At 43.7% G+C, this 27,303-nt stretch overlaps 1 protein-coding gene across 2 annotated transcripts; it reads right to left on the bottom strand.

Annotated features, from left to right (window-relative positions):
• Positions 1 to 27,303, bottom strand: LOC132873320 (transcription factor 12-like). Of its 2 annotated transcripts, none has more exons than XM_060908746.1 (12): positions 27,105 to 27,303; positions 23,231 to 23,330; positions 22,247 to 22,386; positions 21,793 to 21,931; positions 21,641 to 21,705; positions 20,242 to 20,335; positions 19,413 to 19,486; positions 18,997 to 19,182; positions 7,774 to 7,873; positions 7,281 to 7,509; positions 5,533 to 5,762; positions 1 to 717 (listed from the first exon to the last, which is right to left on the bottom strand). In XM_060908746.1, exons 1-12 carry the CDS (start codon positions 27,174 to 27,176, stop codon positions 581 to 583), a joined length of 1,566 nt encoding a protein of 521 aa, XP_060764729.1. In that variant the 5' UTR covers positions 27,177 to 27,303; the 3' UTR covers positions 1 to 580. The 2 variants fall into 2 exon arrangements, with proteins under 2 accessions (XP_060764729.1, XP_060764738.1); XM_060908755.1 differs by having other exon boundaries at positions 7,855 to 7,873.

Raw genomic sequence — 27,303 nt, 5'->3', positions numbered from 1 at the left:
GTAAAAAAAAAAGTATGACAAAATATTAGTGTTTGCTTCCATACTCCATTATGTTTATCACAAAGCATGTAAAAGTAAAAACTAATCATGTGATTAAGATGAAATTGTTTCCTCAGAACTGGAGCCTAATCAAAGACGTACAGTAGAGTGAAACAACAGGAAACTCAGCTACGGTATTGAGGTCCATGATAATGGCATTAAGTAGGATAATGTGACAGGAACAATATAAAATTTAATATATATCGTTGCAGGAGAATGCTAACATAACCGATGGAAATGACTCTTCAGGAAGTTTAATGCAAATGAGAAAACAGGTTACTCAGGTATCTGTGTACATATAAACAGTGAAACAGAGTTTTTTCTTTTATTTTTTGGGAGCAGGATTGTGTAAGGTCAATGCTAAAGCTAACGGTTATAAAAGTGCTATAGAGGAGAGCGAAAAGTTGCAAAACATACATAGTATTCCTGGCTATTAGAAAATATTATTTAAGGAAATACACCAGACTCTCTCATTCTACACACACACACACACACACACACACACACACACACACACACACACACACACACACACAGGCTGTCAAAGATGGCCGGTGACTTGATCAGGCTGTGTTGCATGAATGACTGTACGCATGGACTGGGGATCCAGTGTCATGGCTGATACCTTCTCTTCCTCTCTCCTCCTCAAGCATGCAGTCTTAGGGTTCATATTTCGCTCTGAGAAGAATGCATTGCACAGATTATTCTCTTGCATTGGCTCATACAAATATCAGAATAAACAAATTCCAAAATCAATTTTTACTGTATATTACCTTTCACAAACCCAAGGTTGCTTTACATAGTTACCTGATTCTAAATAATGATCGATGATTAGTTGTACAATATTTAAATAATTATTGGCTGGCATTGAATGGTATATATTCCATTCAGCTAGCATGATTTGACGAGTTCAGTATCATGCTACAGTGCTTAGCATAAATGAGTGCACCCCCTTTGAAAAGTAACATTTTAAATAATATCTCAATGAACACGAACAATTTCCAAAATGTTGATAAGACAAAGCTTAATATAACATAATGTTTAACTTATAATGGGAAAGTAAGGTTAATAATATAACTTAGACTACACATTTTTTCAGTTTTACTCAAATTAGGGTGGTGCAAAAATGAGTACACCCCACAACAAAAACTACTGCATCTAGTACTTTGTATGGCCTCCATGATTTTTAATGACAGCACCAAGTCTTCTAGGCATGGAATGAACAAGCTGGAGACATTTTGCAACATCAATCTTTTTCCATTCTTCAACAATGACCTCTTTTAGTGACTGGATGCTGGATGGAGAGTGATGCTCAACTTGTCTCTTCAGAATTCCCCAAAGAAAATAATTTCTTTACACCACAAAGGTGAAGGCTACAAGAAGATCAGCAAAGCTTTACTTATCAGTCAGAATACTGTAGCAAAAGTGGTACAAAAATTTAAGAAAGATGGAACTGCAACCATCTCACAGAGACGTCCAGGTCGTCCACGGAAGTGGATCCTCGACAGGAGCGTCTTCTGATGAGAAATATATCTGTGAAGATACTCAGTCGTCCAGGTACATAGTAATCTGTGGTTGGTAGAAGAGAGCAACTGGACTTGCTTGAAAAGTCTTGAAGACGTTTCGCCTCTCGTCCGAAAGGCATCATCAGTTCTGTCTGTCTAATAGGGAGTATCAAGTATTTATCCTCTCATGGATCATAATAGAATCCAAATCAGAATGCTGATGGCTGCATTGAAGGTGGCTGATAGATGTCATAGACACCCACCTCTGTTCAGTGATGGTCGTTCCAGGCTGACAAAATTGAACGATCCTCTCTGGCTAAGATGTCTGCCAGTTTTCTGGAAGTCCTCTCATACTCCCGCACTAGTCGAAGGGAACTCATCCCAAAGTGTGTAGAAACATATCTGTGAAGATACTCAGTCGTCCAGGTACATAGTAATCTGTGGTTGGTAGAAGAGAGCAACTGGACTTGCTTGAAAAGTCTTGAAGACGTTTCGCCTCTCGTCCGAAAGGCATCATCAGTTCTGTCTGTCTAATAGGGAGTATCAAGTATTTATCCTCTCATGGATCATAATAGAATCCAAATCAGAATGCTGATGGCTGCATTGAAGGTGGCTGATAGATGTCATAGACACCCACCTCTGTTCAGTGATGGTCGTTCCAGGCTGACAAAATTGAACGATCCTCTCTGGCTAAGATGTCTGCCAGTTTTCTGGAAGTCCTCTCATACTCCCGCACTAGTCGAAGGGAACTCATCCCAAAGTGTGTAGAAACATATCTGTGAAGATACTCAGTCGTCCAGGTACATAGTAATCTGTGGTTGGTAGAAGAGAGCAACTGGACTTGCTTGAAAAGTCTTGAAGACGTTTCGCCTCTCGTCCGAAAGGCATCATCAGTTCTGTCTGTCTAATAGGGAGTATCAAGTATTTATCCTCTCATGGATCATAATAGAATCCAAATCAGAATGCTGATGGCTGCATTGAAGGTGGCTGATAGATGTCATAGACACCCACCTCTGTTCAGTGATGGTCGTTCCAGGCTGACAAAATTGAACGATCCTCTCTGGCTAAGATGTCTGCCAGTTTTCTGGAAGTCCTCTCATACTCCCGCACTAGTCGAAGGGAACTCATCCCAAAGTGTGTAGAAACATATCTGTGAAGATACTCAGTCGTCCAGGTACATAGTAATCTGTGGTTGGTAGAAGAGAGCAACTGGACTTGCTTGAAAAGTCTTGAAGACGTTTCGCCTCTCGTCCGAAAGGCATCATCAGTTCTGTCTGTCTAATAGGGAGTATCAAGTATTTATCCTCTCATGGATCATAATAGAATCCAAATCAGAATGCTGATGGCTGCATTGAAGGTGGCTGATAGATGTCATAGACACCCACCTCTGTTCAGTGATGGTCGTTCCAGGCTGACAAAATTGAACGATCCTCTCTGGCTAAGATGTCTGCCAGTTTTCTGGAAGTCCTCTCATACTCCCGCACTAGTCGAAGGGAACTCATCCCAAAGTGTGTAGAAACATATCTGTGAAGATACTCAGTCGTCCAGGTACATAGTAATCTGTGGTTGGTAGAAGAGAGCAACTGAACTTGCTTGAAAAGTCTTGAAGACGTTTCGCCTCTCGTCCGAAAGGCATCATCAGTTCTGTCTGTCTAATAGGGAGTATCAAGTATTTATCCTCTCATGGATCATAATAGAATCCAAATCAGAATACTTGATACTCCCTATTAGACAGACAGAACTGATGATGCCTTTCGGACGAGAGGCGAAACGTCTTCAAGACTTTTCAAGCAAGTCCAGTTGCTCTCTTCTACCAACCACAGATTACTATGTACCTGGACGACTGAGTATCTTCACAGATATGTTTCTACACACTTTGGGATGAGTTCCCTTCGACTAGTGCGGGAGTATGAGAGGACTTCCAGAAAACTGGCAGACATCTTAGCCAGAGAGGATCGTTCAATTTTGTCAGCCTGGAACGACCATCACTGAACAGAGGTGGGTGTCTATGACATCTATCAGCCACCTTCAATGCAGCCATCAGCATTCTGATTTGGATTCTATTATGATCCATGAGAGGATAAATACTTGATACTCCCTATTAGACAGACAGAACTGATGATGCCTTTCGGACGAGAGGCGAAACGTCTTCAAGACTTTTCAAGCAAGTCCAGTTGCTCTCTTCTACCAACCACAGACTTCTGATGAGAAGGGTTGGAGAAAATCGGCATGCAGGTTCACTGCAGTTATCTAAAGAAGTAGAAAGCCAAACTGGGGTGACTATTTCCCGTGACACAATACGGTGTACACTGCAGAGGAATGGCATGCATGGATGCCATCCATGAAAGAAGCCTCTCCTAAAGCCCAGGCACAAAAAAACCCGCCTAGAGTTTGCCAGGGCCCATGCTGACAAAGATGAAGACGACTGGAACTCTATACTCTGGAGTGATGAGACCAAGATAAATGTTTTTTGGAACTGATGGCTTCAAAACTGTACGGCATCACAAAGGTGAGGAATACAAAGAAAAATGCATGGTGCCTACAGTGAAACATGGTGGTGGCAGTGTCCTTATGTGGGGCTGCATGAGTGCTGCTGGTGTCGGGGAGCTGCATTTCATTGATGGCATCATGAATTCACAGATGTATTGCTCTATACTGAAAGAAAAGGTGCTACCATCACTCCATGCCCTTGGTCGTCGTTTACTTTTCCAACATGACTAAACACACACCTAAGGCCACTGTTGGATTTCTGAAGAAGAACAGGGTGAAAGTGATTCAGTGGCCAATATATCTCCTGATCTGAACCCAATCGAACACCTATGGGGAATTCTGAAGAGACAAGTTGAGCATCACTCTCCATCCAGCATCCAGTCACGGAAAGAGGTCATTGTTGAAGAATGGAAAAAGATTGATGTTGCAAAATGTCTCCAGCTTGTTCATTCCATGCCTAGAAGACTTGGTGCTGTCATTAAAAATCATGGAGGCCATACAAAGTACTAGATGTAGTAGTTTTTTGTTGTGGGGTGTACTCATTTTTGCACCACCCTAATTTGAGTAAAACTGAAAAAAATGTGTAATCTAAGTTACATTATTAACCTTACTTTCACATTATAAGTTAAACAGATGTTATATTAAACTTTGTCTTGTCAACATTTTGGAAATTGTTTGTGTTCATTGAGATTTTGTTTAAAATGTTACTTTTCAAAGGGGGTGTACTCATTTACGCTCAGCACTGTAGCTTAATGGAATATATCTGATAGACCACAAAAAAGCCAGCCAATATTATTATTATTATTATTATTATTATTATTATTATTATTATACATACACATTTGATGGAACAATTATAGAGTTTACAAAAAGTTAAGAACAGGGGAGTTAATGAAGTAAACCTGGTGGTCATGTTTATTTACAAATTATCACAGTAGCTTGCTAGCGCAGAAGTTTTACGTGTAATACGTATTTTATGGCATTTTCAATTCACTGTGACAGTTTACTGTGGGCGCCACCAGCAAACAAAGAAATGCTTCTGCACATGCGCAGCAGAAAACTCTCTTATTGAATATTCATCTCAGCTCTGACGTGTGACATCTTGTCTTGACAACCATGCAATATCAAACCATATTCAACGCTCATTCTTCATTGGGTAGAGTGATGTAATACACGTAGAATAAGCGATATGCTAACAATATTGCATGCTATCGAACCAAATAAATGAAACCCGCTAGAAGGGAATAGAACATGTTTTTACTCCATTGAAAAAATGTCCTGCATGTATAATATTAATCAGTATCTGGTGACTTGGGCTAGGCTGAACAGTGTCTAAGACAACAGTCATCTTAAATGGATCCTAAACATTAAAACTATTATTGACGATCATTATTGTTTAGAATGTAATGGTTTTTGTTTTTTAATTTATTTATTTTCATAATTTTTTTTTTCTTTAATGTACTACCATTGGTGTTCATACAATACTAAGGGTCCTTACCCCGGACCTGTTGCTCTAGGCTAAGGATGACTGCGACGGCCTGGTGCAGGATGAGTAGCTTGGTCTGGGGCTTATCGCTTTTCAGATGCAGCTGGCACATGCAGCCTAGCTCTTTAAATGCCTCGTTGATGTCCCTCACACGCAGACGCTCACGAGCATTATTTGCCAACCTTCTCTCCCTCTCCCTCTCAGCCTTCTGCTCTGGAGACAGCTCGTCATCCTCAAGGATGCTACAGTAAACACACAAATGCACACCAGAATTCTGCTGTTATTTGTATCAGAAAAGACCAAACAATTTGTCAAATTATTTTGCTCATCTGTCAAATTGTCCTGTTTTACCCCCTTCCCTATAGTTCTGTTCTGAATCATTTCCATTATAATAGCACCCATTATTCCTGATAAGACGATAACACACAACACCCAGATCACAGTTGGACAACAGAGGTGCGAAAATGGTTGTTCTCTATCAGAGAAGAATTCTATTACAAAGAGCCTTTCAGCAAAAAAACTAACTAACCCTGAACCATCCATCCATTATCCGGAGCCGCTTATCCTGTGCAGGGTCGCAGGCAAGCTGGAGCCTATCCCAGCTGACTATGGGCGTGAGGCAGGGTACACCCTGGACAAGTCGCCAGATCATCACAGGGCTGACACATAGAGACACACAACCATTCACACTCACACCTACGGTCAATTTAGAGCCACCAATTAACCTAACCTGCATGTCTTTGGACTGTGGGGGGAAACCGGAGAAAACCCACGCAGACACGGGGAGAACATGCAAATTCCACACAGAAGGGCCCCTGTCGGCCACTGGGCTCGAACCCAGGACCTTCTTGCTGTGAGGCGACAGTGCTAACCACTACACCACCATGCCACCCCAACCCTGAACTAAAAAACGCTTATTGTGCAGTAGCTACATCCTGTCACCTCCATCAGGGACATTTCACTGCCACGCCACCAGAGGAAGCCCCTCCCCGAGTTCTAGAGATGCTTCCTCAGTTATCACGCACTTCCTGTTCATTAACTATATATATAAAACTCAGGGTTCATTCTGTTCATTGTTCAGCCTTGCTGATGTATTCTTTCTCTCACGTGATCTCTGAGCCTCTGTGATTGAGCCTTTGTTGATTTCTCAATGTTCGACCCTTGCCATGTTCTCTGATTACGCTATGGATTTATCTTTGGAAATCTTCTCAGTGTCTGCATTTGATCTTGGTCTGTTTAACATTGTCTTTGTATTGTTGATTTTGTTAGTGAATCTCAAGCACCCAGATCTTCACACCTCCTCCGAGTCGTGTTCATTATACACTCATTCATTCAATCATTCATCTCCAGTAACCACTTTCTTCTGGTCAGGGTCACGGTGGATCAGGATTCTATCCCAGGAATGCTGGGTGTGAACACTGGGTGTGAAGCAAATTACTGTAATCAGTCCATCTACTGACATGCTCTTGGGAGCTGGAAGGAAACCAGACAACCTAGAAAAACCCCACGCAGATACAGACAACTTCCCACAGACAGTAATCTGCTCCAGGATCAAACCAGGAACCCTGGAGCTGTGAGAGGACAATACTACATGCTGCATCTTTAGATATATTTTGACCGTGGTTCCCAGTTGCCCTCTAGTGACCAATATTGGTATTTTGAGAGATTTCTCTAACAGACCATTATACTGTATGCTTTATCAAACTGTATTACCATCCTGTTATAACCAAGTTATTGAGAAGTCTATGGGAGCAGGTTACCTGGTTCTGTTAGCAGGATCATTGCTGGGTGTTTCAGGCTCTCTAATGTCACTCTCCTCATCAGAATGCAGACCACTGGAGGAAGAGTGAGACAGAGAGCTGGAATGTGGAGGGTGAGACAAGTTCCTGGGGTGGGTCTGGTGCAGTCTAAAATCTTCCACATCACATGGCTCTGTTTTCACCTCCAGAGTACCTGATGACACACTGGAGAGCAGCCCTGCTGCCAGAGCTAAGAGAAACAACCATATTGTGAGGACTATTGCATCTTATACAGAGAAATGAGAAAGGAATAAAATAAAACTTTGAATAGTGAATATCCTGTAGCCCTGGCTCTCAGAAACATTCAAATCAGATAGACTGTATGTTACTAGTATTGCAAAGCCAGGGGTGCGATGTTAAAATGGTTTTTGTTAATATACAGTATATTCAGCTCTTAAATGAAGAAATAAGGATGAGAAGGAAGTAAAGAAAGCAATAATTGTTTAGTAGGAACCTCTGAAGCTGTCTTCCTGATTAGTCAGATCAGAAGAGGAGGGAGAATCAGAAGAGTGTGTGCCCAAATGAGCTGCCTCACCTGGGTCTGCTGCAGACACCTGTCAGAAAAACAGCAGGGAAAAAAATTCACTGAGATGGACTTTTCTGCACTTGCGACTCAACTTCTGCTCTTGTAGATGATCCCACAAAATATCATACAGTATTTGACTTTATTCTTACCATTGCTTTAGAGGATAATCAAAACTGACATTGTAGACTTGTACAGTGGTGCTTGAAAGTTTGTGAACCCTTTAGAATTTTCTATATTTCTGCATAAATATGACCTAAAACATCAGATTTTCACACAAGTCCTAAAAGTAGATAAAGAGAACCCAGTTAAACAAATGAGACAAAAGTATTATACTTGGTCATTTATTTACTGAGGAAAATGATCCAATATTACATATCTGTGAGTGGCAAAAGTATGTGAACCTCTAGGATTAGAAGTTAATTTGAAGGTGAAATTAGTCAGTTGTTTTCAATCAATGGGATGACAATCAGGTGTGAGTGGGCACCCTGTTTTATTTAAAGAACAGGGATCTATCAAAGTTTGATCTTCACAACACATGTTTGTGGAAGTGTATCATGGCACGAACAAAGGAGATTTCTGAGGACCTCAGAAAAATGTTGTTGATACTCATCAGGCTGGAAAAGGTTACAAAACCATCTCTAAAGAGTTTGGACTCCACCAATCCACAGACAGACAGATTGTGTACAAATGGAGGAAATTCAAGACCATTGTTACCCTCCCCAGGAGTGGTCGACCAACAAAGATCACTCCAAGAGCAAGGCATGCAATAGTTGGCAAGGTCACAAAGGACCCCAGGATAACTTCTAAGCAACTGAAGGCCTCTCTCACATTGGCTAATGTTCATGAGTCCACCATCAGGAGAACACTGAACAACAGTGGTGTGCATGGCAGGGTTGCAAGGAGAAAGCCACTGCTCTCTAAAAAGAACATTGCTGCTCATCTGCAGTTTGCTAAAGATAACATGGACAAGCCAGAAGGCTATTGGAAAAATGTTTTGTGGACAGATGAGACCAAAATAGAACATTTTTGGTTTAAAGGAACAGTCCACCGTACTTCCATAATGAAATATGTTCTTCTCTGAATTGAGACAAGCTGATCCGTACCTCTCCGAGCTTTGTGAGACCTCCCAGTCAGTCAGACGCGCTGTTACTCCTGTTAGCAATGTAGCTAGGCTCAGCATGGCCAATGGTATTTTTGGGGGCTGTAGTTAGGTGCGACCAAACTCTTCCACGTTTTTCCTGTTTACATAGGTTTATATGACCAGTGACATGAAACAAAGTTCAGTTACACAAATTGAAACGTGGCAATTTTCTATGCTATGGAAAGTCCGCACTATAATGACAGGCGTACTAACACCTTCTGCGCGCTTCGACAGCGCATTGATACCTTTGCACTGTCAAAGTGCGCAGAAGGTGTTAGTACGCCTGTCATTATAGTGCGGACTTTCCATAGCATAGAAAATCGCCACGTTTCAATTTGTGTAACTGAACTTTGTTTCATGTCACTGGTCATATAAACCTATGTAAACAGGAAAAACGTGGAAGAGTTTGGTCGCACCTAACTACAGCCCCAAAAAATACCATTGGCCATGCTGAGCCTAGCTACATTGCTAACAGGAGTAACAGCGCGTCTGACTGACTGGGAGGTCGCACAAAGCTCGGAAAGGTACGGATCAGCTCGTCTCAATTCAGAGAAGAACATATTTCATTATGGAAGTACGGTGGACTGTTCCTTTAAATGAGAAGCATTATGTTTGGAGAAAGGAAAACACTGCATTCCAGCATAAGAACCTTATCCCATCTGTGAAACATGGTGGTGGTAGTATCATGGTTTGGGCCTGTTTTGCTGCATCTGGACCAGGACGGTTTGCCATTATTGATGGAACAATGAATTCTGAATTATACCAGCAAATTCTAAAGGAAAATGTCAGGACATCTGTCCATGAACTGAATCTCAAGAGAAGGTGGGTCATGCAGCAAGACAACGACCCTAAGCACACAAGTCATTCTACCAAAGAATGGTTAAAGAAGAATAAAGTTAATGTTTTGGAATGGCCAAGTCAAATTCCTGACCTTAATCCAATTGAAATGTTGTAGAAGGACCTGAAGTGAGCAGTTCATGTGAAGAAACCCACCAACATCCCAGAGTTGAAGCTGTTCTGTATGGAGGAATGGGCTAAAATTCCTCCAAGCTGGTGTGCAGGACTGATCAACAGTTACCGGAAACGTTTAGTTGCAGTTATTGTTGCGCAAGGGGGTCACACCAGATACTGAAAGCAAAGGTTCACATACAGTGGTATGCAAAAGTTTGGGCACCCCTGGTCAAAGTTGCTGTTACTGTGAACAGTTAAGCAAGTTGAAGATGATATGATCTCCAAAAGGCATAAAGTTAAAGATGACTCATTCCCTTTATATTTTAAGCAAAAACAATTTATTTTCATCTTTTACATTTTCAAAATGACAAAAAAGGAAAAGGGCCCGAAGCAAAAGTTTGGACACCCTGCATGGTTAGTACCTAGTAATACCCCCTTTGGCAAGTATCACAGCTTGTAAACACTTTTTGTAGCCAGCTAATAATCTTTCAGTTCTTACCTGGGGGATTTTCACACATTCGTCCTTGCAAAAGGCTTCCAGTTCTACAAGTTTCTTGGGCTGTCTTGCATGCACTGCTGTTTTGAGATCTATCCACAGATTTTCAATGATGTTTAGGTCAGGGGACTGTGAGGGCCAGGGCAAAACCTTCAGCTTGTGCCTCTTGAGGTATTCCATTGTAGATTTTGAGGTGTGTTTTGGATCATCGTCTTATTGTAGGACCCATCCTCTTAACTTCAACTTTTTTACAGATGGTGTGATGTTTGCTTCCAGAATTTGCTGGTATTTATTCGAATCCATGCTTCCCTCGACCAATGAAATGTGCCCTGTGCCACTGGCTGCAACACAACCCCAAAGCATGATCGATCCACAGCTATGCTTCAGAGTTGGAGAGGTGTTCTTTTCCTGGAATTTGCCACCCTTTTTTCTCCAAACATACCTTTGCACATTGTGGCCAAAAAGTTCTATTTTGATTTCATCAGTCCACAGGACTTGTTTCCAAAATGATTCAGGCTTATTTAGATGTTCATTTGCAAACTTCAGACACTGAATTTTGTGGCTAGGATGCAGGAAAGGTTTTCTTCTGATGACTCTTCCATGAAGGTCATATTTGTTCAGGTGTCGCTGCATAGTAGAACAGTGTACCACCACTCCAGGGTCTGCTAAATCTTTCTGAAGGTCTTTTGCAGTCAAACAGGGTTTTTTATTTGCCTTTCTAGCAATCCAACGAGCAGTTCTTTCAGAAAGTTTTCTTCATCTTCCAGACCTCACCTTGATCTCCACTGTTTTCTGTTAACTGCCATTTCTTAATAACATTACAATCTGAGGAAACGGCTACCTGAAAACACTTTGCTATGTTCTTGTAGCCTTCTCCTGCTTTGTGAGCATCAATTATTTTATTATTCAGAATGCGAGGGAGTTGCTTAGAGGAGCCCATGACTGTTGATTTTAGGGACGAGTCTGAGGAGTCAGAGAATTTATACAGCTTTGAAATCTGCATCATCTGACCTTTCCTAACGAAGAATTTGAAAAAGCCACAGCTCAATAAGCTAATTAAGGTCTGGAACCTTGGTAAAATTTACCTGAGAACTTAAATGTATTGGGGTACCCAAACTTTCGCATGGTGTTCCTTTTCTTTATTCAGTCTCCAATTGTACAAAACAAAAATAATACACAAATCTTGCAGAAAACGCTGAAAAGAAATTTACCTTTATGCCTTTTGGTGATCAGTTGATCTTCTGCTCACTTAACTATTCACAGTAACAGACATTTTCAGTCAGGGTGCCCAAACTTTTGCATGCCACTGTACTTTTGCCATTCACAGATATGTAACTGTAGAGCTCTCTTAGGTGTGGGTGGAGCACAGAGGACGGCAGGACAAAGCTTCAGGTAATAACAGGCTTTTATTGCCAGACTTTTCAGTATAACAATAGTTCTATTGGGTAAATACACACACACACGCTGTGTTCTTGTCCCGGGAAGAGCTCCCCTCTGCTCTCCCTCTGCCTCCTTAAATAAGGCGCGGTTACTGGGAAGACACACAAACACAGGTTAATTACCGTCAGGTGTAGTGATTCTGCCACTCACCTTCCCTGGCTCCGCCCTCCTGTCACAGACCGGCGCTTGACCACGCCCCCGCTGCCACATACCCCCACCGCCCGACTCAGGCCGGGCAGCCGTCCGGCCCGCAGCCGACTCCCCCCCTCCTTGACGGGAGAGAAAGTCCGCCACAACCATCTGCGCCCCCGGCCTGTGGACCACCTTGAAATTGAAGGGTTGGAATGCCAGATACCAACGGGTGATCCGCGCGTTGGCATCTTTCATGCGGTGGAGCCACTGGAGGGGCACGTGGTCCGAACAGAGGGTGAAAGGGCGCCCCAGCAGGTAGTAACGGAGGGCGAGGACCGCCCACTTGATCGCCAGGCATTCTTTCTCAATAGTGCTGTAGCGCCCCTCACGCACCGACAGCTTCCTGCTAATGTACAGGATGGGGCGGTCCTCCCCCTCCACCTCCTGGGACAACACCGCCCCCAGCCCTCTGTCGGACGCGTCGGTCTGCAACACAAAAGGAAGAGAAAAGTCAGGGGAGTGTAATAGTGGCCCCCCACACAGTGCAGCCTTTACCTCAGAGAAAGCCCGCTGGCACTGCTCCGTCCACTGGACCAGATCTGGCGCCCCCTTTTTAGTGAGGTCAGTCAGCGGGCTGGTGACGTCCGAATAATTAGGTATAAACCTACGATAGTAGCCAGCCAGCCCCAGGAACTGTCTCACCCCCTTTTTGGTCTTGGGCCTCGGGCAGGCCGCAATCGCTGCTGTCTTGTTAATTTGGGGACGCACCTGCCCGTTGCCCAAGTGGAAGCCCAGATACCGTACTTCCACCCGCCCAATCGCACACTTCTTCAGGTTGGCAGTGAGACCCGCCTGCCTCAGCGACCTAAGGACGGCCCTCAGGTGTTGCAAGTGCCGCTGCCAGTCGTTACTATAAATGATTATATCATCAAGATATGCGGCCGCATAGGTGGCGTGGGGCCGGAGGACCCTGTCCATCAGCCGCTGAAACGTAGCGGGCGCCCCAAACAGCCCAAAAGGAAGTGTGACAAATTGGTGTAAGCCGAACGGTGTGGAAAAGGCCGTTTTCTCCCAGGATAATGGAGTCAAGGGGATCTGCCAATATCCCTTCGTCAAATCCAGTGTCGAGTAAAAGTGAGCCGTGCCTAGTCGATCGAACAGCTCGTCAATACGAGGCATTGGGTACGCGTCGAATTTAGACACCGCATTGACTTTTCTATAGTCCACACAGAACCGGACTGACCCGTCGGCCTTGGGTACCAAGACCACCGGGCTGCTCCAGTCACTGTGGGAATCCTCGACGATGCCCATTTTGAGCATGGTCTGAAGTTCTTCCCAAACCACCTTTTTTTTGTGTTCGGATAGCCTGTAAGGGCGGCTACACACTACCACCCCCGGGGGCGTCTCTATGTGGTGTTCTATGAGGTTAGTGCGACCGGGCAGGGGCGAGAACACATCTGAAAACTCGGCCTGCAACTGGGCGACCTCCGTGAGTTGGGTCGGGGAGAGGTGGTCTCCACAGGGGACCGGAGAGGTACGTGATGCCAATGTCCCTTTTTGAACCTCCGGCCCCAGCTCCGCCTTCTCCAGAACTACCGACACCAAGGGGACCTCCTCGTTCCAGAGTTTAAGCAGATTGAGGTGGTAGATCTGTAGCGCCCCCCCGTCCGTTCGCCTCACCTCATAGTCGACGTCCCCGACTCGCCGTGTGACCTCAAAGGGTCCTTGCCACTTGGCGATTAATTTGGAGCTCAACGTGGGCAAACAGTACGAGTACCTTATCTCCCGGAGTGAACTCTCTAAGGCGCGTGCCCTTGTTGTACAGGCGGGCTTGCTGTTCCTGGGCCTGCCACAAATTCTCCTGAGTTAGGTGGGTGAGCGTGTGGAGTTTTGCGCGCAGGTCCATAACGTACTGAATTTCGTTTTTACTCTGTGAAGGTCCCTCCTCCCAATTTTCTCGCAGCACATCTAAAATGCCGCACGGCTTACGCCCGTATAACAATTCAAATGGGGAGAACCCCGTGGAGGCTTGGGGGACCTCTCGCACTGCAAATAACAAGGGTTCGAGCCATTTATCCCAGTTACGTGCGTCCTCACTTACAAATTTTTTAATTATATTCTTGAGGGTGCGATTGAACCGTTCAACTAAACCATCCGTTTGTGGGTGATAAACGCTGGTGCGGATCGGCTTAATACCTAATAGCCCATACAGTTCGCTCAGTGTTCGTGACATAAACGAGGTGCCTTGGTCAGTCAGAATCTCTTTCGGGATTCCAACTCGGGAGATGACGCGGAAGAGGGCCTCCGCAATACTGCGTGCTGAGATATTGCGAAGAGGCACCGCTTCCGGGTATCGCGTTGCATAGTCCACCAGGACTAATATAAAGCGGTACCCTCGTGTTGACCGATCTAATGGCCCGACGAGATCCATCCCAATTCTTTCGAACGGGGTCTCGATTAATGGTAGGGGGCGCAAAGGCGCTTTTAGAATGGCCGCTGGATTTACTAACTGGCATTCGCGGCACGCCGTACACCACCTACGGACATCGCCGCGAATCCCCGGCCAATAGAATCGGGCCATTATTCGGGCTAGTGTCTTATCCCGCCCTAGGTGTCCAGCCATGGGATTAAAGTGAGCCGCCTGAAATACCAATTCCCGGCGGCTCTTTGGAATTAACAGCTGTGTGACTCGCTCTTTTGTCTGAGTGTCCTGCATCACTCGGTATAATCTATCCTTCATAATAGAAAAATAGGGGAAGGACGGGGTGGCGTTCGGCTGGAGCGTTTGACCATCGATTACTCTCACTTGGTCAAACACATGTCGCAGAGTCTCGTCTCGCGATTGTTCTAATGGGAAATCCGCGAGGGATTCCCCAACAGAAAGAGGAGGAGCCGGCGGCTCCTCACTCTGTCGCGGAGATGACGTAGACGGCTCTGCGACAGCAGCTCCAGCCAAAGCGACACCGGGACCTCCCCCTGTCAAATGGCAGGACCCACTCTTTACTAGGCGTGTCATTAAACCCCAAAATCCCGGCCAATCAGTCCCCAAAATTAAAGAGTGGGTAAGGCGAGGATTAACCGCCGCCTTCACTATAGATTTTTCTCCTCTGAAAAATATGTGGACCGACACCAAAGGGTAGCTGTGAACATCCCCGTGCACACACAACACCTTCACCCCCTGTGCTCCCCCCAATGCCTCGTCTTGCACCAGGCTTTGGCGGATCAAGGTCTGATTGCAACCAGAATCCACCAACGCCTGATATATAGCCCCTTGGACACTCACCGGTATGCGATACGCTCCGGCCCGATCGAGGGCGGCCTCTGGCGCGTCGGGGATCCGTACCACCGCGCCCACCTCCATTGCTGCGCACTGTTGTTGCAGGTGGCCCGGCTCCCCGCAGCGCCAGCAAACCGGCCCGGGCTTTCCCTCTGCACCGGTGCTCTGGGGCTCACTCACCTGAGGGCAGGGAGAGACAGACACAGAAGGGAGAAACGGGAGGGCATCACGGGTGCGGCGGGCTGGCTGGGGTGGAGCCGGCCCCCGTCTCTGTGGTGGGGGAATGGGGCGAGGACGGGACACAGAAGGGAGGGGAGAAAGAGAGAGAGACGAGGAGAGAAGAGAAGACGTCGTCGGCTGTCCTGCCGCTGGAACAGCCGCCAAATGATCCTCCGCCAGTCCTACTGCCTGATCCAGCGACGCCGGGCGGTGGCACTGGACCCACTCCGCGGTTCCGGCTGGTAAGCGGGCGATGAACTGCTCCAGCACCACCTGATCGATGATTCCCTCAGCGTCGTGATCGTCGGCCCTCAGCCACCGCCAGCAGGCGTCCCGGAGCTGCTGGCCGAACGCGAACGGCCGGCCGACTTCCTCCAACCGCAGCGCGCGGAAGCGCTGGCGCTGTTGTTCTGGTGTGTGCCCCACACGCTGGAGGACGGCCCGGCGAAGGTCCGCGTAGGCCAGCCGGCGGTTGATGGGGAGCTGTAGCGCGGCCAGCTGTGCCTCTCCCGTCAGGAGGGGGAGGAGGCGCGCCACGCGCTGCTCCATCGGCCACCCCGAGGCTTAGGCGACCTGTTCGAACAATGCGAGGAATGCCTCGGGGTCGTCCTGCGGGCCCATCTTGGTCACGGTGAGGGGAAACGGGCCCACGGCCGGGGCGCTGGTGGACCCCGCCGACGCGAGGAGATGCCGGAACGCCGCGCGATCTTCCTGCTGGGCCAGCACCAGGGCTTCGAAGCACCGCTCTTGTTCCTTTCGGAGCATGACGAGCGCCTGGTGCTGGCTTTGCTGAGCCGTGGCGAGGGCATGGACCAGGTCTGCGAACGGGGAGGATTCCATGGGGCTGCTGGGTTGGTGCTCCACCTCCCAGGTTTCAGCACCACTGTAGAGCTCTCTTAGGTGTGGGTGGAGCACAGAGGACGGCAGGACAAAGCTTCAGGTAATAACAGGCTTTTATTGCCAGACTTTTCAGTATAACAATAGTTCTATTGGGTAAATACACACACACACGCTGTGTTCTTGTCCCGGGAAGAGCTCCCCTCTGCTCTCCCTCTGCCTCCTTAAATAGGGTGCGGTTACTGGGAAGACACACAAACACAGGTTAATTACCGTCAGGTGTAGTGATTCTGCTACTCACCTTCCCTGGCTCCGCCCTCCTGTCACAGACCGGCGCTTGACCACGCCCCCGCTGCCACAGTAATATTGGATCATTTTCCTCAATAAATAAATGACCAAGAATCATATTTTTATCTCATTTGTTTAACTGGGTTCTCTTTATCTACTTTTAGGACTTGTGTGAAAATCTGATGATGTTTTAGGTCATATTTATGCAGAAATATAGAAAATTCGAAAGGGTTCACAAACTTTTAAGCACCACTGTACCTAAGAGCTACTGCTGTAATCATACTGTCCTGTGCTCGTCTCAGAAGTCTTATACACAATATGCTCATAATCAACACACTGATACACACTTCTACACCTGTATACTGCGATGGCTTATATTTATATCTCCCAGCAATGGATAGGTTCTCTTTTGAGTCTGGTTCCTCTGAAGGCTTCTTCCTCAGGGAAGTTTTCCCACTGAATTTAAATAAATAATAGATCTTATTATTTTGTAATAGATATTACGTAACTATAATGTCTTTTAGCCACTTTTATCCTGACAGTATTTTTAACTTCGTAATTGTAGGGGATGCCTTTAGCAGTCATGCAAAACAATCCTGTCTTATTTAATACAGGATGTGCACAATTTTACATTATATTCTCCTTATATCAGAAAAATATGATGACAAATCATAGTAAATATTAGTACCTGCAACTCTCTGATATTTAATTATATTACATAGACATGAGTGTTTTACTGGGAAATATGTCACTCATATTTTTCATACGAACTACATCCGGGACATAGAGATCCAAAACCGTGACATAAATCTCTACATGTCACTCGTGAGGAAATTGAAGAATTGTTTTGAAAAATTTGGGTACTTTTTCTTTGTGAATTTGTCTAAATAACAAAAAGAAAAATCACATGTTGGCTTGAAGATATGAAGTTTATCTTCTCGTGTTGAAAAACTTGCATTATCCATACGAAATACATTGCAGATCTGAATGACATATTTCCTGATATTTCATTCCAATGATGTCACTCCCAGCATTTTCCTGCTGACTGGATGCGCGTTGTCAAAATGATGAACCGGTTCAAAATTATTATTTATTTATTTATTTATTTTGTGGATGTGTCCATATAATATAAAGAAGATTATACTGTGGCAGGCGGCACGGTGGTGCAGTGGTTAGCGCTGTCGCCTCACAGCAAGAAGGTTCGAGTTCGAGCCCCGTGGCCGGCGAGGGCCTTTCTGTGCGGAGTTTCCATGTTCTCCCCGTGTCCGTGTGGGTTTCCTCCGGGTGCTCCGGTTTCCCCCACAGTCCAAAGACATGCACGTTAGGTTAACTGGTGACTCTAAATTGACTGTAGGTGTGAATGTGAGTGTGAATGGTTGTCTGTGTCTATGTGTCAGCCCTGTGATGACTTGGCGACTTGTCCAGGGTGTACCCCGCCTTTCGCCCGTAGTCAGCTGGGATAGGCTCCAGCTTGCCTGCGACCCTGTAGAAGGATAAAGCGGCTAGAGATAATGAGATGAGATGAGATACTGTGGCATGAAGATATGAAGTTTGTCTTCTCACTTTGAAAACTATTTCGCTCGTTCACTTTGCTCATTCATGAAATATACATTCACCACTCAAAGATAAACTTCATATCTTCATGCAACCATGTAATATCCTCTATTAATGTTATATTTCAAGGGACTTTATTACAGTTTACAGAAGTCTAACATCCTGGTTATTGCGCTTATATATCCATCCATTATCTGTAACCGCTTATCCTGTGCAGGGTCGCAGGCAAGCTGGAGCCTATCCCAGCTGACTATGGGTGAGAGGCAGGGTACACCCTGGACAAGTCACCAGGTCATTGTAGGGACAACAACCATTCACACTCACATTCACATCTACGGTCAATTTAGAGCTACCAATTAACCTAACCTGCATGTCTTTGGACTGTGGGGGAAACCAGAGCACCCAGAGGAAACCCACGCAGACACGGGGAGAACATGCAAACTCCACACAGAAAGGCCCTTGCCGGCTGCTGGGCTCGAACCCAGGACCTTCTTGCTGTGAGGCGACAGTGCTAACCACTACACCACCGTGCCTATCTATCTAAAATATATATCACACACAACTTTTTTCATGCTTCTCAGGACTACACCCTGTAAAGTATTTCAGAAATGAATTATATCATATTTCTGGTGTCATGACAGCAGTTTGGACCAATAAGTAACTAGTTATTTACTGTTTACTTAAGAAGAAGGTCATTTTTAAAATGATCACAAAATAACTTTTGTGATGCATTTCTGATCTCAATTTTCCTTCTCATTGTAACAAATTATGATTCTGCGATGTTATGAATGCTGACTAATTAAAACAAGGACTTACATCTGTTGGTAATCCATTTGTCACTAGTCCAGTGATGGGGCAGTTTGATCTCATTGTGATCGGTCCTTGCCATGTGAGTCCGATTAGATTGCGCATGTCATTGGTCAGGTTAATATTTGTCCCACTCACTGCATGGTTTCGTAGGACATGAATGACATCTTCTAACCTGTCCAGTCTATCCTCCACCTGAAATCCAAAATATACATGAAGTAGTGACTTTACACAGAGATCTAAAACATATCAAGGCTTTCTTTACATAATGCATTGATAAAATTCAAATACCCATAAGCACTAAACAAAAAACAGAGTGATGGTTAAATAGGATGCTGGCTCCACCATTTATAAATTATCTTTGCACTGCAATGTTTTGGAAAGCTGTCCCTAGGTTCACTAGAAATGTTTTTAACAGACTTTACCAGTGACTGCATTGAATTTTCATAACTGGATGAAGGTACTGTCTGTCCACCTGATCGAGGCCATTGGTTAGCTCCTGAAAGAAAGAAATCAAATGAAAATGAAATCCGTGAGAACTAATACCTCTGATTGTAGCAACCCATGTTCTTTATTAAACTACATGGCCAAAAGTATGTGGATGCCTGACTAGCACACCCATATGGCCTGTGCCCATTACAAAACCATGAGGAAAACATGGAGTTGGTCTCCCTTTTGATGTTATAATAACCTCCATTCTTCTATGAAGGCTTTCCATTAGATTTTAGAGCATGGCTGTGGGGATTTGTGATCATTCAGCCACAAGAGCATTAGTGAAGTCAGGCACTGCTATTGGGTGAGGAGGTTTGTGGTGCAGTCAGTGTTCCAGTTCATCCCAAAGGTGTTCAGTGGGATGAGGTCAGGGCTCTGTGCAGGACACTTGAGTTCTTCCACTCCAACCTTGGCAAACCATGTCTTTATGGAGCTCGCTTTGTGCACAGGGGCATTGTCATGCTGGAACAGGTTTGGACCTCTTAGTTCCAGAAGGGAACTCCTAAGGTTACAGCATACAGAAACATTCTAGACAATGGTGTGCTTCCAACTTTGTGGCAATAGTTTGGGGATGAACCACATATGGGTGTGATGGTCAGGTGTCACCATACAACACCTTTTGACCATATAGTATATATGCGAAACAACTTTCACTCACTTCGGCTGACTAAATGTTCTTTTATATATACACAGCTTATGCGTTTTACAAAATGTTATATCAAAATGGCCTGTTTGAGCTTTGAGAAATTGAAAGGCAAAAACCTGCTGAAAGAGTAGAAGCAGCCAGAGGTGATGATCTCCCTGGAATGGATGAACTGGATGGAAAACTGCTATTGGTGTGATCAGTAGAATAAATCTGACACAGCAAAATGAAAAACAGAGTTTAAGGAGAAGCAGGGAAGCACTGATTAAAGCAAGGACTTCAGTGACTTCAAATGCATTCTTTTTTATCTGAATGTATACCAAAAAAGATACTTATATATCATTGTATGTATTAGTTATATCATTGACATTATCTTATATATCTTTGACATCATCTTTGCAGATCAAAAATGTTACTTTCCTACATTTTAAGTCCTTAAGCTTATTACATAATAATCAATTTTCACTGTTGTTCTGAAATACATGTATTTAGAGTGAAGAGGTTTGCAAATAGGGCGGCACGGTGGTGTAGTGGTTAGCGCTGTCGCCTCACAGCAAGAAGGTCCGGGTTCAAGCCCAGCGGCCGGCGAGGGCCTTTCTGTGTGGAGTTTGCATGTTCTCCCCGTGCCTGCGTGGGTTTCCTCCGGGTGCTCCGGTTTCCCCCACAGTCCAAAGATATGCAGGTTAGGTTAACTGGTGACTCTAAATTGACCGTAGATGTGAGTGTGAATGGTTGTTGTCCCTACAATGACCTGGCAACTTGTCCAGGGTGTACCCTGCCTCTCATCCATAGTCAGCTGGGATAGGCTTCAGCTTGCCTGCGACCCCGTAGATAAGGATAAGCTGCTACAGATAATGGATGGATGTTTGCAAATTACACCTATGTATTTGCATGAATGCATGAATTTTCTAACACATTAATTTTTCTAATTTATGTCTATAAATAATTTATGAATAATTAAAGTTTAAAAAATTATTTTGGACTTTTAACTCAAAGTTTATTTTAAAAAACTCATCTAATTTCAGATGTGATGTTGATTGATATTATTTTCTTGTGATGACCTTGCTTGAGGCTAGAAATATTTGAAATATATACTGTACTTTATACGGTATCTATTATCTCATGTATTGATAGACACATTCACTAAATATAAATGCTTAAGCTTAATAAGCATAACTTATTATCTTTAGAAAGCATTTCTCACAAGGTCTCAGAGCATTTTTGTGGAAAAACAAAACAGTCATATATTACATTGCTTCATAAATGCTAATTATGACACTTGTATGCCAGAATAAAAAGCATTATTTCTATACAAAATTTTAAATCTATGATGTACAAGCACCTAATTTTCAGCTGTACATTACTCTCAGTAATGCATGAAGGAAATGCCCAAAACTGGGAATATGCAAAGCCATAATATTCCAACACATTCACCCTTTATTTTCATGTTCCTTCTCTCAATGATACTGTACACTGTAATTTTAGCTAAACTAGCTGTTGTAGTATGTGAGTTCTTACAGAAGCCAGGGCTTTCCCGAGAGCATCTCCAGTTTGTGAGCCTCCAGTAGTGTTCCCCTGACCACCTGAAATTACAAAACATGCAACATAATACAACACAAATTCATATCATTAAATCAATTGTATTTCAGTCATATGAGCATGATGCTTACCCATGGGCGTATCTGTGAAACTGCCATGTGTGGTATGGGGTGAAGAAACAAAAAGTGACGCACTGTCACGTCCTCTGTGAAAAGAGGACATTGGCGGAAGACACTTGCTGACTTGAGGTGCTGGATTAGGTAGTATGTTCTAAAGAAAAGGAAAATGGTGTTTTGTGTTTTAAGGGGGTTTTTTTTAGTTAGAGAGAATGTATAGAAAAAATGAAATTAATTAAAACACCAATTATCTCTTAACAAATATCCATTTGTGTTGACATCTGCCAATGTATTTTTGAGGACTAAATGAAATCAGATGCCACCCTACATAACCTAAAGTTTTCAAAGACCTCTTTGCATCAGAATGACATCTGTGCAATGGTTTTTGTTTAAGGTTAATCTACCATTTCTAGCTATCTATACCCTCCTCAAGGGCTTGACACAATTGCATTTTAAAGTCACGTCTTACCAGACGGTCATGTGCTGGCACTTTGCCATTGTTCCCAGACAGCGATTGGCTAGATGATGAGAATCCCAGCATGCCTCCATGACCTGATGGACTGATCCCACTGGCTGAACTCCATGGGTGTGTAGAGCTGTTTGTCCCATCTGACAGAAAAATGACAAAATATATTGAGGCGAACAAGTGCACAGGGTTTTTGTTCTCAGGTAAATACACAGCAAAATCCCCAGTGTTGACTTTACACCCAGAGTGTCAATTTAACACTTTCAGAGTTCGTGTGTCCAAGGGGGCATATATAAACACTGTATGGTGTTAATTCAACATTGGGGATTTTGCTGTGTACAAGCACAAGCCAGAGAAATAATATTAAAAGTTATTATTAATATTGCTATTAATCCAAAACACATCAAAATACAGGACAATCTTATCAAAAGTGTAGGTTTTCTTTGGCTCAGGTTATAAGTAGTGAGCTCTGCTACATTATGCTTGGCTATAATCCACAGTATGGCAAAGAAGTTGAAAGCTTAATAGTTAATAAGAAGAGATCCAACTCGCAGGAGTTTTTCCCCAAGAGTTTCAAAAAAATTTTTTGGCTTGGCTGTAAAAGTCTGATTTTCTTTTTTCAAAATACGGACCAACCATGAGTCCAAAACAGCTGTGAAAACAAAGCCTGTGTGTGTGTGTGTGTGTGTGTGTGTGTGTGTGTGTGTGTGTGTGTGTGTGTGTGTGTGTGTATCCTTATAGCAGGACTAGTGCATACAACATAGAGGATATCTTATTTCGCTCTGCCTCCCAAGGCGTCCTTGAGAGTAAAACACTTTCCGACAGCAGAGCTCCGTGTTCCACTGCCTACACACACGCACACAACATTTTCAAATTAAAATAAAGCAATAGCAGCCTCTGCTCACCCACACAGATGTAAACAACAAGTCTGTCTGAAAATTATTAGTCATTGCTGAGGGGTAATGTGACAACCAAGGATAAGTTTACCAAAAAATGGGCTCGTGAAGCTTGTGCTGGGAAGCTTAAATGATGAGTATGAAGTAGAATCTCTTTTCAGTTCCTCAGCATTTGGAGATGGAGAGCACACCTGAGAACAAAAGAAGATATACTGAAATGGAAAGCATCAATGGGAAGGCAATGGAACAATAATATGGAATGGAAAAAGAAATGGAAAGTAATGGAATGTTCTTTGACAGAGCAATACATTCACACAGCCTGCAAATGCTATGCATTCTCTGCTTTAGGACATATATAATCTACTGTGTGTGTGTGTGTGTGTGTGTGTGTATATATATATATATACACAGTGGTGCTTGAAAGTTTGTGAACCCTTTAGAATTTTCTATATTTCTGCATAAATATGACCTAAAACATCATCAGATTTTCACACAAGTCCTAAAAGTAGATAAAGAGAACCCAGTTAAACAAATGAGACAAAAATATTATACTTGGTCATTTATTTATTGAGGAAAATGATCCAATATTACATATCCGTGCGTGGCAAAAGTATGTGAACCTCTAGGATTAGCAGTTAATTTGAAGGTGAAATGAGAGTCAGGTGTTTTCAATCAATGGGATGACAATCAGGTGTGAGTGGGCACCCTGTTTTATTTAAAGAACAGGGATCTATCAAAGTCTGATCTTCACAACACATGTTTGTGGAAGTGTATCATGGCACAAACAAAGGAGATTTCTGAGGACCTCAGAAAAAGCGTTGTTGATGCTCATCAGGCTGGAAAAGGTTACAAAACCATCTCTAAAGAGTTTGGACTCCACCAATCCACAGTCAGACAGATTGTGTACAAATGGAGGAAATTCAAGACCATTGTTACCCTCCCCAGGAGTGGTCAACCAACAAAGATCACTCCAAGACCAAGGCATGCAATAGTCGGCAAGATCACAAAGGACCCCAGGGTAACTTCTAAGCAACTGAAGGCCTCTCTCACATTGACTAATGTTAATGTTCATGAGTCCACCATCAGGAGAACACTGAACAACAATGGTGTGCATGGCAGGGTTGCAAGGAGAAAGCCACTGCTCTCCAAAAAGAACATTGCTGCTCATCTGCAGTTTGCTAAAGATCACGTGGACGGGCCAGAAGGCTATTGTAAAAATGTTTTGTGGACGGATGAGACCATAATAGAACTTTTTGGTTAAAATGAGAAGTGTTATGTTTGGAGAAAGGAAAACACTGCATTCCAGCATAAGAACCTTATCCCATCTGTGAAACATGGTGGTGGTAGTATCATAGTTTGGGCCTGTTTTGCTGCATCTGGGCCAGGACGGCTTGCCATCATTGATGGAACAATGAATTCTGAATTATACAAGCAAATTCTAAAGGAAAATGTCAGGACATCTGTCCATGAACTGAATCTCAAGAGAAGGTGGGTCATGCAGCAAGACAACGACCCTGAGCACACAAGTCATTCTACCAAAGAATGGTTAAAGAAGAATAAAGTTAATGCTCTGAAATGGCCAAGTCAAAGTCCTGACCTTAATCCAATGGAAATGTTGTGGAAGGACCTGAAGCAAGCAGTTCATGTGAGGAAACCCACCAACATCCCAGAGTTGAAGCTGTTCTGTATGGAGGAATGGGCTAAAATTCCTCCAAGCCGGTGTGCAGGACTGATCAACAGTTACCGCAAACGTTTAGTTGCAGCTATTACTGCACAAGGGGGTCACACCAGATACTGAAAGCAAAGGTTCACATACTTTTGCCACTCACAGATATGTAATATTGGATCATTTTCCTCAATAAATAAATGACCAAGTATAATATTTTTGTCTCATTTGTTTAACTGGGTTCTCTTTATCTACTTTTAGAACTTGTGTGAAAATCTGATGATGTTTTAGGTCATATTTATGCATAAATATAGAAACTTCTAAAGGGTTCACAAACTTTCAAGCACCACTGTATATATATATATATATATATATATATATATATATATATATATATATATATATATATATATATAAACACGTATGTAACTGCTTCTTTACAAAAAAAAAGTTACATACAGCTAGTTTGACAACTCCTTCAACATGTTCTTTGATAGCCATGATTGTCAATCTCTTGACCCCCCCGATGACATGCAAGGACATAAACAATGATTGGTCAGGATCAAACTTGCTGGCAGTGTTGGCAGTCTCCCAACCAAGACACAGCAAGAATTTATGGCACTAATCCGACATGGGGACTATCATGGAAGCCAAAAAAATCATGTCGTCTGATCCCAGCATTAAGCACATTGAGATTTTGGCTCAATTAAAAGTCCGATATAAAATTACTGTTGTTGTTGTTGTTGTAACAAATTTCAAATATATTTTAAATATATGTTTATTTATAGATTTTTTGTAGCTCATACATGGACATTTTGTGAATTGTTTTTCCCAAACATCCACACACTCACAGAACCTCCTCTGATCCAGCTTTGCACCTGCCTTAAGCTTTGATTGCATTTCCCTCCTCTCTCTTCTTCTCTCAGCCAATGGAGGAGCTGAGCAGGAAGCCCCCCCCCCCAAACCAACAACCAACACCAACACCTCCCCGCCACACCAGGACCTCCTGAATGACACATGTGTTGCCTGAGCAACAGCCTTCCACAATCAGACTCACCCTCAGGTCACAGAGAATTCTTCTGGTCCCATTCATATAGACATCTGACCAAGGAAGCACAGAGCTGTCCTTGATTGGCTCTTCTCCTGAAAAAGCCTGAGATGATTGGCTGGATCAGATAAGCCTGGGTCTAACCCACAGTGCACAGCATATGGTGCAGGATCAACCTAATTGCCCCCAGTCGGCAATGGCTGACCAAGTGACCCGTTAATAATTTTAACACCCCATGGCATGACCTCTCTGTCCCTTAGAGGTAATGATGGTGCCAAGAAGGACAGGTGAGGTCTCAGGGCAAGGCTCGAATCCAGGACTCAAAATCTGATCAGATATCAAAAGTACTTCATGAGACAAACATCAAAGCAGTCGAGCAGCGGTCTCCTAAGAGCCATGATGCTAAGCAAGCATATGTGGGTGCCAGTGAAAACATCACTACAACAATTTATTTCAAGGAAAACGAGATGGCACTGCTCAGGAATGCACTTTAAAACACAAAATAACAGTCTCGTGGCATAAAAAGCCTGGATTCAATAAAATATTTCATCAAAGCTTACTGACTAGCTGGCCTAAAATTTTTGTTCAAACCCAAATCAGCCCCGCACATATGCAACTCATTTTTTCCCTTTGCTCTGTGTCATCCATGCCCGTCTGGAGGCACTTACCATGTGTGCAGATCAAAGAACGGGGCTGTGTGCTGTTGTAATGGGGTGGAGAGCACTGGGGGAAAACATCTGCCAGAGTTCAGCCACATACCCACCAGGGCATTTCACTTCATGGCTCACTCTCTTCTACAGCTGGACTTACACTTTTAAGACACACTTGGTTTATAACCTTTGAAGCTATTCCATGTGAGCAAATAAGAAGAATCTTGATTGAACCAAGTATGGAACTTCACAGGCTTTAAATTTTGAGCAAAAGTTTAGATGAGTGCTGTTCTTCCAGAGTAATGCTTCTTATCCAAAGCAGGTGAAAGGCATTACTGACCTGGAAGCACACTATCTGGTCTGGTTTGACAAGTGCTAAGACAGATCTCACACTTGTGAAATAACGATATACAATCTTACACACACAGATACATGGACATGTGCACATAAGCACAGACCCACATATGTATGTATGTGCTCAAACTTGCTGACTAGAATATAAGAATACCCATGTTACACATCCTCAAATGAAATACATCAATACGCTAATAAACACACAAAGATTAAATCTCCTTCAGCTCACAGAAATCTTACAACTCACCTCTTTCCCATTGCTACAGTGATACATAAGTGAGTTGCTGGCTGACCCAGGACCAGGAAATGCACAAAACATGACTGCTGCTGCTGCTGCACTTTCAGGTCAGTTCGTTCTATCAACTGTCCTCAGATCAGTAAGTGTCCCAACACTGTCCTCTCTCACACATTCATACAGGTGCACATTCAGCCCTGTGGTGCTCTCC

Source organism: Neoarius graeffei, chromosome 2 (assembly GCF_027579695.1).
Source record: "Neoarius graeffei isolate fNeoGra1 chromosome 2, fNeoGra1.pri, whole genome shotgun sequence".
Taxonomy (NCBI): Eukaryota; Metazoa; Chordata; class Actinopteri; order Siluriformes; family Ariidae; genus Neoarius; species Neoarius graeffei.
Note: the sequence above shows the minus strand (reverse complement) of the source record. Positions and strands in the feature narration are given on the sequence as shown.

Bases quoted from the DNA above. Each gene is read 5' to 3' on its own strand.
- LOC132873320 (XM_060908746.1), bottom strand. From the start codon at position 27,176: ATGTTTTGTGCATTTCCTGGTCCTGGGTCAGCCAGCAACTCACTTATG. The intron at 21,706-21,792 runs GTAAGCATCATG...TTGTAATTTCAG, and splicing joins TTTCACAGATACGCCCATGG to GTGGTCAGGGGAACACTACT. The intron at 7,874-18,996 runs GTAAGTCCTTGT...TTTTTCTGACAG, and splicing joins CAAATGGATTACCAACAGAT to GTGTCTGCAGCAGACCCAGG.